This window comes from Oncorhynchus nerka, linkage group LG21, assembly GCF_034236695.1.
Source record: "Oncorhynchus nerka isolate Pitt River linkage group LG21, Oner_Uvic_2.0, whole genome shotgun sequence".
NCBI lineage: Eukaryota > Metazoa > Chordata > Actinopteri > Salmoniformes > Salmonidae > Oncorhynchus > Oncorhynchus nerka.
Window position 1 is genome coordinate 9,245,702 of NC_088416.1, and position 14,906 is coordinate 9,260,607.

Genomic DNA, 14,906 nt, shown 5'->3' on the forward strand with positions numbered 1-14,906 from the left:
GGATAATCTATACATTAAAACTGAAATAATGATCAACAAACTCTTACATGGGGGAAAAAACATGAACCACAATCACGAGACAATTGATGTACAATGGAAAAGTTTCCCTTATTTGTTTGAGTTACATGACGTTTGGTAAATAGATGAGGGCAACCGATAAGATTCATAATACAATCACCAGTAGGCCTATTCTATGCGGAAAATTCTGATCGAGTGATATTGATATCAACATTTAAACAAAATAGGCATTTTACAATTACACACAGCCTATATTCCACTTATATTTTAAATTATACACTGAACAAAAATATAAACGCAACATGTAAAGTGTTGGTCCCATGTTTCATGAGCTGAAATATAAGGTCCCAGACATTTTCCATACCCACAAAAAGCTTATTTCTCTAAAATGTTGTGCACACATTTGTTCACATCCCTGTAAGTGAGCATTTATCCTTTGCCAAGATAATCCATCCATCTGACAGGTGTGGCATATCAAGAAGCATGATCATTACACAATGATGTGCTGGGGACAATAAAAGGCCACTCTAAAATGTGCAGTTTTGTCACACAACACAATGCCACAGATGTCTCAAGTTTTGAAGGAGCGTGCAATTGGCATTCTGACTGCAGGAATGTCCACCAGATAATTGATCATTTAATGTTAGTTTCTCTACCATAAGCCACCTCCAGCTTCATTTTAGAGAATATGACAGTATGTCCAACCGGCCTCACAATCGCAGACCATGTGTATAGCGTTGTGTAAGCGAGCGGTTTGCTAATGTCAATGTTGTGAACAAAGTGAGCCATGGTGGTGGTGGGGTTATGGTATCGGCAGGCATAAGCTACAAACAACAAACACAATTGCATTTTATCGATGGCAATTTGAATGCACAGAGATACCGTGACGAGATCCTCATGCCATTCATCTGCCGCCATCAACTCGTGTTTCAGCGTGATAATGCACGGTCACATGTCGCACGGATCTGTACTCAATTCCTGGAACCTGAAAATGTGTCCCAGTTCTTCCATAGCCTATGTACTCACCAGACATGTCACCCATTGAGCATGTTTGGGATGCTCTGGATTGGCATGTACGACAGCGTGTTCCAGTTCCTGCCAATATCCAGCAATTTCGCACAGCCATTAAAGAGGATTGGGACTACATTCCATAGGCCACAATCAACAGCCTGAACAACTCTATGAGAAAGACTGCATGCACGCTGCATGAGGCACATGGTGGTCACACCAGATACTGACTGGTATTCTGATCCACGCCCCTACCTTAAAAAAATTCAGATCTGTGACCAACAGATGCATATCTGTATTCCCAGTCATGTGAAATCCATAGATTAGGACCTAAAGAGTTTACTTCAATTTACTGATTTCCTTACACAAACTGTAACTCAGTAAAATCTTTGAAATGGCGGCATGCATGTTAATATTTTTGTTCAGTATAGAAGGCCAAAACTGTACCCATCAAACACTGAATTTATAGACCTATATGTAAATTGTAATTTATATATATAAATTAAATAACTGAAAATAGGTGATACCTAGGCTTAGCCAAAAGCCTATCCATTAGTTGCATGTTTACAAGAGGCTAATTCCAAACACAAGTGACGAATATCCCCAATAAATCCGGGTCAATATGTTTATTGTTGACAGGTATTCTCTCAGAATTTGGTCATCCAGCTTGTAGGCTTATGACTAATAGCGCTTACTGCCAAAGGTAAAAATACACACGGCGCACCACATTAACCTCAGACTTTACACACAACCCTTCTTCACTTGGATCACTTGAGTGGAGCAGATATCTAAGAGACAGGCAGCCATTCAATATCAAGTATACATTATATTGAAATATCAACATTTCTATTTGATTTAAGAGCTTGGAACTTCGATCAGACACCATGTCGACAGTCAGTGCCCTGCCTTTCCTGAAATCTAGTCTCCTAACGCGCCCTCCCATGGGTCCCATCACCCCCAGGCACGGGCGTCGCCACACACTCCCGGCCAGCGAGTTCCGTTGCCTCAGCCCGGAGGACGCAATCAGCGTGTTTGAGATCGAAAGAGAGGGTAACTTTTAACTTTTAACTTACTAAAATGTAGAACTTGTTTTTACCCCAATACTGGTCGTTTTTCTTTACAACTTTGTATCTAGACATAAAAAGGTATATTGATTGAAATGCTTTGTCATTAATTGGACTTGTCAAATATAGAATACTTAATTAATGATGAGGTGCTTTACGTTTAAAGTTTACTTTTACATTTTTTTTATAGACTAGGCTAATATATATTTTGGAAATAAATCTTTGGATACCAACCAAATTCATGACAAACAAACAGTCAGTCATGATGGGATTCATGTCACCAAGCAAGTAAACTCAGCAAAAAAAGAAACGTCCTCTCACTGTCAATTGCGTTTCTTTTCAGCAAACTTAAATTGTGTAAATATTTGTATGAACATAACAAGATTCAACAACTGAGACATAAACTGAACAAGTTCCACAGACATGTGACTAACAGAAATTGAATAATGTGTCCCTGAACAAAGGGGAGGGGGTCAAATTCAAAAGTAACAGTCAGTATCTGGTGTGGCCACCAGCTGCATTAAGTATTTCAGTGCATCTCCTCCTCATGGACTGCACCAGATTTGCCACTTCTTGCTGTGAGATGTTACCCTACTCTTCCACCAAGGCACCTGCAAGTTCCCGGACATTTCTGGGGGGAATGGCCATAGTCCTCACCTTCGACCCAACAGGTCCCAGACGTGCTCAATGGGATTGAGATCCGGGCTCTTCGCTGGACATGGCAGAACACTGACATTCCTGTCTTGCAGGAAATCACACACAGAACGAGCAGTATGGCTGTTAGCATTGTCATGCTGGCTGGTCATGTCAGGATGATCCTGCAGGAAGGGTACCACATGAGGGAGGAGGATGTCTTCCCTGTAACACACAGCGTTGAGATTGCCTGCAATGACAACAAGCTCAGTCCGATGACGCTGTGACACATAGCACCAGACCATGATGGACCCTCCACCTCCAAATCGATCCTGCCCCAGAGTACAGGCCTCGGGGTGTAACGCTCATTCGTTTGACAATAAACACGAATTATACCATCACCCCTGGTGAGACAAAACCGCGACTCGTCAGTGAAGAGCATCTTTTGCCAGTCCTGTCTGGTCCAGCAACGGTGGGTTTGTGCCCATAGACGACGTTGTTGCCGGTGATGTCTGGTGAAGACCTGCCTTACAACAGGCCTACAAGCCCTCAGTCCAACCTCTCTCGGTCTATTGCGGGCAGTCTGAGCACTGACGGAGGGATTGTGTGTTCCTCGTGTAACTCGGGCAGTTGTTGTTGCCATCCTGTACCCGTCCCGCAGGTGTGATGTTCGGATGTACCGATCCTGTGCAGGTGTTGTTATACGCGGTCTGCCACTGCGAGGACGATCAGCTATCCGTGCTGTCTCCCTGTAGCGCCGTCTAAGGCGTCTCATAGTACGGACATTGCCATTTATTTCCCTGGCCACATCTGCAGTCCTCATGCCTCCTTGTAGCATGCCTAAGGCACGTTCACACAGATGAGCAGGGACCCTGGGCATCTTTCTTTTGGTGTTTTTCAGAGTGAGTATAAATGCCTCTTTAGTGTCCTACGTTTTCATAACTGTGACCTTAATTGCCCACCTTCTGTAAGCTGTTAGTGTCTTAACGATCATCCGCAGGTGCATGTGCATTAATTGTTTATGGTTCATTGAACAAGCATGGGAAACAGTGTTTAAACCTTTTACAATGAAGATCTGTGAAGTTATTTGGATTTTTACGAATTATCTTTGAAAGACCGGGTCCTGAAAAAGGGACATTTCTTTTTATGCTGAGTTTAGTTGGAAGTAAGCAAACTGAGATTAGACTGAACAACTACGTGTGGACTTGATCATGGACTTGAGTTGTCTGTCTGACCTCCTCAGCCTTCATCTCTGTGTCTGGAGAGTGTCCGCTTCACTTAGATGAGGTGTGTCACTTCCTGACGCTGTGCCCTGAGCTGTCTCTGGGCTGGTTTGAGGAGGGACGCCTCGTTGCCTTCATCATAGGATCACTGTGGGACCAGGAGAAACTAGCCATGGTAAGCCCCAAGTCAAAATGTGTTGAATAAGTGGGACATTGTCTTCATTATGATGAATTATAATGAATCAAAAGACAAGCTTTGAGGATGTACTTCAACGTGGTATTTTATCAATAGATACGTACAATTATTTTTTTAGTACGGGGACTTCAAGGTTTTTATATAAAACATCTCAAAATCAGAGAATGCAACCAACCTTACATCCACACAACCAAGCTTACATCCACATAAACCAAGCTTACATCCACACAAACCTGTCAATTCAGGGTTCAATAGAGTTGATCATGAAAAAATATCCATGACCATGATAAATGGTTAGTCAGGTGATCTCACATTGCACTCATGCACTCAAAACTCAGTCTTCCCTCCCTCCTTTTTCAGGACGCTCTCACCCTCCACAAGCCCCATGGCTCCACAGTCCACCTCCATGTGCTTGCTGTCCACCGCACATTCCGGCAGCAAGGCAAGGGCTCCATCCTGATGTGGCGCTACCTGCAGTACCTGCGCTGCCTGCCCTATGTTCGCTGCGCCGTGCTCATGTGCGAAGACTTCCTGGTCCCTTTCTACCAGAAGTCAGGATTTAAAGTGCAGGGCCCCAGCGACATCACCGTGGGGCCCCTGACCTTCATTGAGATGATGTACCCTGTCCGGGGCCACGCGTACATGCGCCGCAACAGTGGTGTTTGAGGGGATACGAACCAAGATGGATGCTTCCTTCAATGGGGGGGTGTTTCACCAACCTTCCATGGCTGGAGGACGGCTACAGTGGCAAGAAAAAGTATGTGAACCCTTTGGAATTACCTGGACTTCTTCATAAATTGGTCATCAAATTTGATCTGATCTTCATCTAAGTTACAATAATAGACAAACAGTCTGCTTAAACTAATAACACACAAACAATTATACGTTTTCATGTCTTTATTGAACCGTGTAAACATTTGCAGTGCAGTGTGGGAAAAGTATGTGAACCCATGGATTTAATAACTGGTTGACCCTCCTTTGGCAGCAGTAACCTCAACCAAACATTTTCTGTAGTTGCGGATCAGACCTGCACAACGGTCAGGAGGAATGTTGGACCAGTCCTCTTTATAAAACTGCTTCAGTTCAGCAATATTCTTGGGATGTCTGGTGTGAACCGCTCTCGAGATCCTGCCACAGCATCTCAATCGGGTTGAGGTCAGGACTCTGACTGGACCACTCTTCTGTTGAAGCCATTTTGTTGTTGATTTACTTCTGTGTTTTGGGTTGTTGTCCTATTGCATTACCCAACCTCTGTTGAGCTTCAATTGGCAGACAGATAGCCTTACATTGTCCTGCAAAATGTCTTGATATACTTGGGAATTCATTTTTCCGTCGATGATGGCAAGCTGTCCAGGCCCTGAGGCAGCAAAGCAGCTTCAAACCATGATGCTCCCTTCACAATACTTTACAGTTGGGATGAGGTTTTGATGTTGGCGTGCTGTGCCTTTTTTCTCTTGACTCAGTGTTGTGTTCCTTCCAAACAACTGAACTTTAGTTTCATCTGTCCTCAGAACATTTTGCCAGTAGCGCTGTGGAACATCCATATGCTCTTTTGCGAACATCAGACGTGCAGCAATATTATTTTGGGACAGCAGTGGCTTCTTCTGTGATGTCTCCCCATCAACACCATTCTTGTTTAGTGTTTTACGTATAGTAGACTTGTCAAAAGAGATGTTAGCATGTCCCAGAGATTTCTTTAAGTCTTTAGCTCACACTCTAGGATTCTTCTTAACCTCATTGAGCATTCTGCGCTGTGCTCGCAGTCATCTTTGCAGGACGGCCACTCCTAGGGAGAGTAGCAACAGTGCTGAACTTTCTCCATTTATAGACAATTTTTCTTACCTTGGACATATGAACATCAAGGCTTTTATAGATACTTATGTAACCCTTTCCAGCTTTATGCAAGTGAACAATTCTTAAACTTGGGTCTTCTGAGATTGTTCTTTTGTTCGAGGCATGGTTCACATCAGGCAATGCTTCTTGTGAATAGCAAACTCAAATATGGTGAGTTTTTTTTACAAGGCAGGGCAGCTTTAACATCTCTAATCCAGTCTCAATGATTGTACCTCAGGTTAGCTGACTCCTGACTCCAATTAGCTTTTGGAGAAGTCATTAACCTAGGGGTTCACATACTTTTTTCCAACCTACACTGTGAATGTTTAATTTATGTATTCAATATAGACAAGAAAAATACAATAAATTGTGAGTTACTAGTTTAAGCAGACTGTGTTTGTCTGTTGTTGTGACTTAAGATGAAGAAACTTTTTTAGCAGACGCTCTTACCCAGAGCGACTTACAGTTAATGCATTCATCTTAAGATAGCTAGGTAAGACAACCACATATCACAGTCATAGTAAGTACATTTCTCAAAGTCAAAGCTAGTCAAATGTGAGTGTTCGTTCATGAAAGGCTTTTTTTAATCTCAAAGGCTGACATGATCTTTGGGGAAGATATGGAATTACTTGAGTAATTAAGTGATTATAAATGTATTACTTTTATTCATTTTTACAAAATGTCTTATTCATGATGACCAAATAGAATCTGCTACCTGCAGAAAATGCTAGGTTCACATTAGAAAAGTACAGCAAGGAAAAGTGCAGCAAAGTACATATTTTTGTATAAAATGCTGGATTTTTTACCTCATATTAAGTCTGAGATTTTAGCAAACAAACTGCATCTTGGTGGTTGACTTGAGAATCTAACGAAAATGCGGATAGGCCTAGATTGAAGAAGGGTCAGCTAGCTTCTTTCTTCCTGTTAGCGTTTTGTGGCTGTGCTGCTTGTGTATCAATCCATGGCAAGCATTAAAACAGCATTAACTCAATGCCAAGCAACCAAGGAGGACACTTTAAATCTCATTCTTCCTGTCTGAATATGCAGCTTTATGGCACATCAACACCTGGGCGATTGCCTGGGATTTTAATTTGCTTTTCAAGATCACTAATGTTTTTGTTTATCCTTCTGTATTTATGCCTTTAAAATGCACTGGGCAGCTAAAAGAGCTGGGTGGGGACTTTTATAAACCATGGTATATACCATGGTAGTAGATTTAATGATAGTATTACTCTTTTAGCCAGCACCTGTTTCTTTCTAGTTTGTGAGAAAATTATTGAAATTAGATTACCGATATACAGTATATCAGGGAGGGATATAAGCAAACCAGGCTGTGTGTTTGTCGGCAGAGACACCAGTCTCCAATGTAGACCAGTATTGCACTCCCCTCTCCCTGGGGCTATAGGGGTTAATCTGCTAACGTGTCCCATTAGCAGGCATTATTGTCATTAACTTCTAGGGATTTACGAGAATCGTCTATTATGCTGCTGCCAAGCATTTTAAACAAAGCCAGGCCTACTGTATTCAGTAAGCAGCATTACCTGTACAGGCCATGTCTGGAGGGTGTTAGTAGTAATGACACATTTATGGGAATCCAATTGCCAATATAGTATGGAGTTGTGAACAATATACTTGTAGCTTGCACAGTATTTGAAAATAGACTTTATAGCATTTGAATGTTTGAAACACAGCAATTTTTTTTTACCAATATCCCTCCCTGGGATTTTCCATTCCCCTTGATAAATGAGTCGTCTTTTTCCCTGTAGAAAATCACCACCTCTGCCTCCATCAATTTTGAATCAAGACATTAATGATTTTTATAACATTTTGAAAGTAAGAAAATAAACACATTTTCAAACATTTCTGTTTCGGACTATTTCCCTTTCATTTGGAATGTAGAAATGCATGAGACTGTAGGGTTTCTTTGGTTAACAAATGGCAGCTTTAGAGGACAAAGCAACTTGTTTTCAACTTCTCCGCTTGCAAAAACGTGACCCACAGAGATTAAAGTTGTGGAGAGTAAATTTCTCTTGAAGAGGGTGAATCTACAACAGTATTTCTATTCCTCGCTTTTCAAGCACCACCACACGACCCGGCTGAATGCGATTGCCAAGAGAAATAGTTCAGAAGCATAGATCCAAAGTAGTAGTTCCTTGAGCCATTTTCACAAAAGTCAGGAAAGGTTACCGGTAGTTGAATCTATGAGCTCAAGACACACACGAGGGAAAACATTATTACATTTATTTTGAAGAACATTGTGTGAATTTGTACATACACGTAAGGCTAATGTCTTTTTAAAAAACTACAGCAATAAGATCACAATATCTCAGTAAAAGAGCAAATTCCAAATAAATAACTCATCAATTTGGTCCAAATGCATTTACAGACTTATGCATTTATGCTTGCCGATTTACAGACACTCAAATTCAAGGATTACACACATTTCAGAAGGCACTGTGAATTCCTATGAAGAGGACCAGACTGTGCTAAAGTGTTCAAATAAAAAAGAAAAGAGGGACAGATTCCTTGCAAATTACAGGGTCACAACCATTTAAATGCTCAAAATGACAAGACAACGTAAAACAGTACTCAACCATCGTCCAACCAACACCTGTGAAGAATTGCACGTTATTGACATAGTCGGCCATTAACGCCACCAGTTGACTGCTGGTGTGTAAAGTGACTTAACAAAGCATAGTAAATCCTGCTCAAATAATCCACATCACTGCAGTAATCCACCTCTCAGGATACGTCCTAAACAGTGAAGAGTGGACAGCTGCCAGAGGAGAGGGTCATAATCTAAGAGACCAGGAGCAGGCCAGGTTGGCAGAAACTTGGTTGGCCATTTTGATATCTATAATGAAAAGAGTGACTAGCAGCCTTTCTTGAATCAATGGCCACTGATCAAGGCACACAGTACATGGATTCTCGTTCGCTTTTTAAATATATACACATAATACATTGATAAGTAATTTGCCTCGACAGCACTGAAGTGCTATAATTACTATATACTGTATATATATCTGTAGAGATATAGTGCAAGCACATTGTAGTTTGAAGTGAAACAACATGGACTTTCTACCTTGCTCGATCAGATCACATACTGCCTTTTGGAAGGTCAGTCAGATCCTATAATCTTACGATATTTCGTTTAATTAACGTTTGAGTATCAAAGCTATAACACAATGTCCAGTGAAACGCCACAATTATGGCCAAAACAAGTCAACATGTTTAATTAGTAGTGCCCTTAAACTGAAAAGCCTTCCATAAGGCTAACAGCTTGTCTTTGGGGCAGTGACACAGTTCAATTGGAATTAGTTAGATGTATATTTATCAAGCACCTGTGGCTGTTGCCATAAATAACCTAGGCAGATTTGGAAGGCAGGATTTGGAAGGTCAGAGCAATCCTTCAGATGAAGAAGAAGCATCATTTACAGATACAATAACACAATTTTATTGACACTGTCTGTACGGTATAATTCATTGTGAAAGGCAACTGCTATTGGACGGAATTCTTAACACTTAACTGGTCCCCCCCAAAAAAGTGCCATGGAAAATTCATGAAAAGCACACAAAACTAGGTTCAAGTTGAAACAATGCTCCAGCCAGTGACAAACTGTATGACTTGTATTCAATAGCATAGTGAAATGCTCACATGAACAGCTAATTCAAAGTATCTGAACATAATGAAATGCTATATCACGTAGTGTTAAGATACATCCAGTGTTGTAGAAAATGAGTACAAAAATGAACAAATAAGAGGCCTCTGTAGTATTAACGTGACAGTTTATGAACCGACAGGGTAGGATATCCTCTGTCGTCTTCCAAGTCCACTTTAACACCACGCTCAGACCGAGTCGTTCTCGCCAGAGGAACTAGCATAGCTGTACAGTCTTGAAGGCAATGTGCGTAGATACCCTGGGTGCTTACGGGCATATGAACCAGGTGCGCTCTCCCTTTAAGTTCCGTTTCCCTTAAAAGTATTTTCCACTGCGCTTCCTGTCCAGGTTCTAAAGCCAGCTTGCATTAGCCGTTAGCACTTTAGTGAATGTCCAGGTTCTAAAGCCAGCTAGCATTAGCTGTTAGCGCTTTAGTGAGTGCTTTAGCCTAGTGCACCACATGGTCGATGTCGTACTTCTCACAGAACTTGCTGGTGAAGGGCAGGCAGGTGAGGTGCTCCAGCCAGTGCCAGTTGATGGGGTAGAAATAGAACCAGACGACCAGCGAGGAGAGCAGGCCCAGGTAGACCAGCAGCGATAGCAGGATGAGGACACGCTTTCGGTACTTGTCGAAGTCGCCGAACGTCACGTAGGGCAGGAAGGAGAAGGAGAGCAGCAGGCCGCTGAGGAAGCCGAAGATGTGGGCGATGTTGTCGATCCAGGGCAGCAAGCCACACAGGAACAGGAAGAAGACGATGCCCACCAGCTTGAGGAAGGCCTTCCACGGCTTCTCCAGCATCTGCCAGCCCTGGATGAGCTCCACAAACAGGCAGGCAAGCAGCCCGAACTGGGAGCCAGCTGGGCCAACCTGGATGATAACCGGAGAAAGACAGAGAGAGAGAGGGAAAAGAGAGAGTCATACATCCACCTGTTCTGACCAAACAAAATGGAGGGCGGGGATGATGTTTCACTCAATGATGATGCCACCACTGGGTGAATGAGTGACAAGACCAGCATGTGCATGAATGAATGTCACTGTTGACCATAAAATGGGACATATCAGCGGAAGATGCCGGGATAAATGCATGCATCCTGCTCACTGGCATCTGTTGAAATTCATATCAAATACATTACAGTACATTAGCACGAAGGAAGTGGTGGTAGCATATGTACTCCTTGCTAATTGGCAGGCAGATGACCGAGGCGTAGTTGTTATAGTCCCCCTTATAGCAGAGGACAATAGGAATCGAGCAAAATGGGAAGCGAGTGCAACAGCTGAGTGCATTAAATGTTAACCTCATTTGTTCGGTAGTCTACTGATCCAAATGCATGCAGCTCAGGGGCCTGGAGATGTTTAGCCCTGCAATTATCTTTGGTATGATGTCCCCAAACAAATGTTGTGATCAATATATAAATTACACCATCAGACATTTTAACCATCTTCACTTTCATATGTCTACAGTGACGTTGGATGTTCCAAAAAATGGGAATGTGTCATTGTTGGAGTAGTATAACAAAAGAGTATTACATTGTGCCTCCGTTCTAAACCTTACGATTTAAGGTACATTTCCGATTTAAGGTACATTTCCGTTGTAACTACTTAATAGTTAGGTCTAGGTTGAAACCAACAGCAATGGTTCTTTGGTCAATGGTTCTACAGCTGGCATCTTGATTAGATTGACGTCAGGGCTGTGGTGGGCGTACCGGGGCAGATGGCTAATCTGAGATTCTAACCTCCCAGAAGGACGGGCGAGGAGGAGTGAGGTTTTTCACACGCCCTAGGCACGCGGCCTACACGTTCCAGACACGCTATACGGGTGCTCTGAATCCAATCATTCCCCAGCCAGCGCTCTACAGTCTAAACTTCATTGAACACTTCGTTTGACAGGCTGAGTTTCAGAACGTCTGTACTCTCTCTGATTTCTGAATTCCTGCTCTCACGAGTGACTCGGAAAGTCCTTTGAAGAAGAACTAGAGAGTGTTACTGTCGCGACGTCTAGTTGTTTCTTTAGAGGCTGAGTTTCAGAACGTCTCAACTTTTGACTTCTGAATTTCTGCATTGAAGAGTGACAAATTTTTTTTTGAAGAAGTACTTGCGACTGTTACTGTTGTATCATTAAGCATTTCTGAAACTGCCACCAGAAGTGAATAAACTACTATATTCTCATCCCATTCCTTTACTAGATTGTGTGTATTAGGTTTTGTTGTAGAATTGTTAGATATTACCTGTTAGATACTGCTGCACCGTCGGATCCAGGAGCATAAGCATTTCTCTACACTCGCAATAACATACGCTAACCAGGTGTACGTGACCACTTCGAAATTAGCCGTTTCGCTAGCTAGCTTTCTAGAAGGCTGCTCACTTGCACGAGGTGACTTCGTGATCAGAGCGTTCCCCGAGAGTGACCGCGCGCACAGCTCCTGTTCCTAATGGGAACAATGGAAAACTTTCGGGAAATGTGAAAGTTGTTGTGATCTAAAGCACTAAATACGAATTACTACAAGGTTATACATCTTTGTTTGTTGTTATAGGATGAGTTTGCATACGGATAGGAATTAATACAGTATGTAATACATTTAGGAACAGTATATACAAGGATAATTCATGGTGATAATACATAGTGAGATATGTGATGCATTTAAAAAGGCTTGTCATTGCATTTCATAGCGTCAATTTAAAAGAGGGATAATAAAGGATTCATTGAGCCATTGTAATGTGTAAATGAGACAATACTGGTTTATTGAACAATTGTAACAGCTATGTAATTTGAGAGAATATATAGTGCATTTGTGAAACATATTTTGTACCTATGTAAATGGATGATGATTCTATGAGAAAAGACTCATTTACAAGTGACTTGAAGCCATAGCCACATCTCCATGTGACTTATTTATACATTTCTCCCTTTTAGGGGTATAACACAAACGTTTAGTTTCCAACATCGCAAAGACCTAAAACTAATCCTCATTTGTGATGTGTTCAACCACAGTGGATAGAGACTCGGCCACCGCTTCGGGGTCTTGTTTACTCCGCCAATGGGATAATCCCTTTTACTCAAACCGGGCCCTATAAGTGGATGAGATGAGGAGCTGTGCGTCGCCTCACGTCTCTGGAGCTATTCCTGTTGTGTGAAAGCCTGCGTCCTGCTGGTGCAGCAGCGGTGACATTTCTGAGTGCTACCTCACAGTAACGTCACACTAGGACAGTGACAGACGTACCTAGCGCCAAATCATGTCAAAGACGCACAGCTGCAGCCACACACCTGCCGATTTAGAGCTGGTAATCTGGAGAAATGAAGAAGAAGAAAAAAAGAGATTCTTCCCGAAATAGGTACTCCTCGGGAGTACTAAACTCTGGTCCATAATCTGTATGTAGGAATCAGTGGAAGACCAGGCCATTTACTTTTTCAACAATTGAACAGACCAGGAATCTGGATTTAGTGTAGCAGTGACCTTTGTTAACCCACACCATATCCTTCGGGTAATGTGTGGCGAGCAAGAGAGTGCGTTTTACAGAGGCCAATTGGGAGTGGTTGGTTTGCGCCAATTAGGTCATCCACAGCAACTCTTCTCCCACTTGGCAAAGCCCACGTCACAGACAATGCTTCCTGTCCACGATACTGAGCCTTGTCCTCGAGCACAAAACTGTAGCGCATCCTCTTCTTTCCAGTCTTTTCCCTCTCTTCTTTCCATTTGCACTCGTCATTTCTACGACCTAACATACTGGGACTACGAGTGAATCCAATTGTAAATCAATGAAGTTTAGCATGGATGGGCTATTACAGTCTGGTCATACAGAAAGGAGTCTGAACACCAGAAGAAATAGAACAACATTTAAGTAACTTGTCCACACTTCCTATGCCAAATGGACAGCAATATGGTAAAGCTATAAGAGGGGATGACAAGGGAACAGGGTCTCCTGTCCAAAGACGCTCTGAGATCACTTCCTGTGCCCTTCACATTTACCCTACTGCTGACTCTGCAACATGGACTGAACGTCCCTGCCGCTCTCGCTCTCTCCTTAACACACAGGCACAATTAAGCCGGCTGCCTCACCTCAAAGGGGGATTGGACTAACTTACCATTAGCACATCACACACTGCAGAAGAAAAAGGGCTCGGTTGGATTAGATCATGTCCAGATAACACAACAAGCACCAGCGTGTCCCGGGTCAGGGAGAGGAACACAGCGAGTTGGACATTTCCTCTGTAGGTGAAGATAGGGCGACAATGGGAATGTCAGTGAATGACAAAACGTGTAAGAGTGTGTTTGTGTGCGCGACCCCACTTGAGAGACTCGGGACATGGTCTGAGACAGAAAGAATGGGTCGCTGACTGGGTTAACACTCATTTGTGATTAAACATGAACATGAGACCCAGTTGTGTGTGTTGGACAAAAGGAATGCAAAATGTGTTGGATGCATGGAGCTTTACAGTTTACATGGAGTGAATTGAAACTCATTCTCACTAGGGGGACCCTGGCACACCACATCTGGCTACCGCAGCCAAGGCTCTTCTTCTCAGGCTGTCAGAACGTCTCGTCGACTGTGCCAACCCTAGCAAATTCAGACAGTTTGCACAATTGCAATACGTTTTTGTCAATGGCATTTCTACCAATGCTTTCAGCATACAAATGAATAGAGGATCTCCATGGCTTTCTCAAGCCACGTGTAATGGTGCTGTTCCAGCTTCCAGGTGATAAGGAGACAGGGCAGAGGCAGTTAAGTCCTGATTGTTTACCCTCCAGACGGGGTCACGTCCAGTCCAGTAATCTCCCTATCCAAAGCTCGTCCAGTAACCGTGTTAAGCTCAGTGGCTGCCCGGGCCTAGCTGAGATGTTTAACGCTCTCTCTCGCCAGCTTTCCTAGAAAACACCTGACCAGCTCAATGGAGATTAGCAGTGGCGGTTGTGTTAGCTGAACAGGTGTGTGTAAGTGCGCTCCTGTGTGTGTGTGTGTGTGTGTACCTCGGCTCTGTAGGGGAGGAAGAGGGCGCTGGCCAGGTTGCCGGTGATGCCAGAGAGGACGTAGATGATGGAGATGCGGACCCAGCCAGCCAGTTTCTCCAGGTCTCTCAGGATAGTCATCTGGAACACTATGGACACCAGGCAGTGGACTAGGCTTCATAGGGAAAGGGAAGAGGCCAGTCAGAGGACAACACATGGAAATAGGCTTATAGACACACATACCGTAGGCTTATGCTATATTAACACACACACACACACACACGAACCCCAGCACATGCTGTAATCTCCTCGCTAAGTACCCATATCT

The 14,906-nt window shown here is 43.0% G+C and overlaps 2 protein-coding genes across 6 annotated transcripts in view; one reads left to right on the top strand and one right to left on the bottom strand.

The window, feature by feature from the left end:
• The first annotated feature begins 1,738 nt into the window (after window positions 1-1,738).
• LOC115103555 (serotonin N-acetyltransferase-like) lies at window positions 1,739-5,891 on the top strand. Its single transcript, XM_029624393.2, has 3 exons — window positions 1,739-2,076; window positions 3,967-4,121; window positions 4,503-5,891. Exons 1-3 carry the CDS (start codon window positions 1,911-1,913, stop codon window positions 4,806-4,808), a joined length of 627 nt encoding a protein of 208 aa, XP_029480253.1. The 5' UTR covers window positions 1,739-1,910; the 3' UTR covers window positions 4,809-5,891.
• Window positions 5,892-8,201: 2,310 nt separating this feature from the next.
• The window catches only part of LOC115104412 (inactive rhomboid protein 2-like), a 37,751-nt gene continuing 31,046 nt past the window's right edge, over window positions 8,202-14,906 (bottom strand). For 4 of the 5 annotated variants that reach the window (XM_065006282.1, XM_065006284.1, XM_065006281.1 and 1 more), the window contains 2 exons: window positions 14,600-14,753; window positions 8,202-10,502 (listed from right to left, as the gene is read on the bottom strand). In XM_065006282.1, coding sequence (XP_064862354.1) covers window positions 10,083-10,502; window positions 14,600-14,753 — 574 coding nt within the window. In that variant the 3' untranslated portion in view covers window positions 8,202-10,082. Of the gene's footprint in view, window positions 10,503-13,716; window positions 13,841-14,599; window positions 14,754-14,906 lie in introns of all 5 variants that reach the window. The other variant, XM_065006285.1, reaches the window with a different exon arrangement.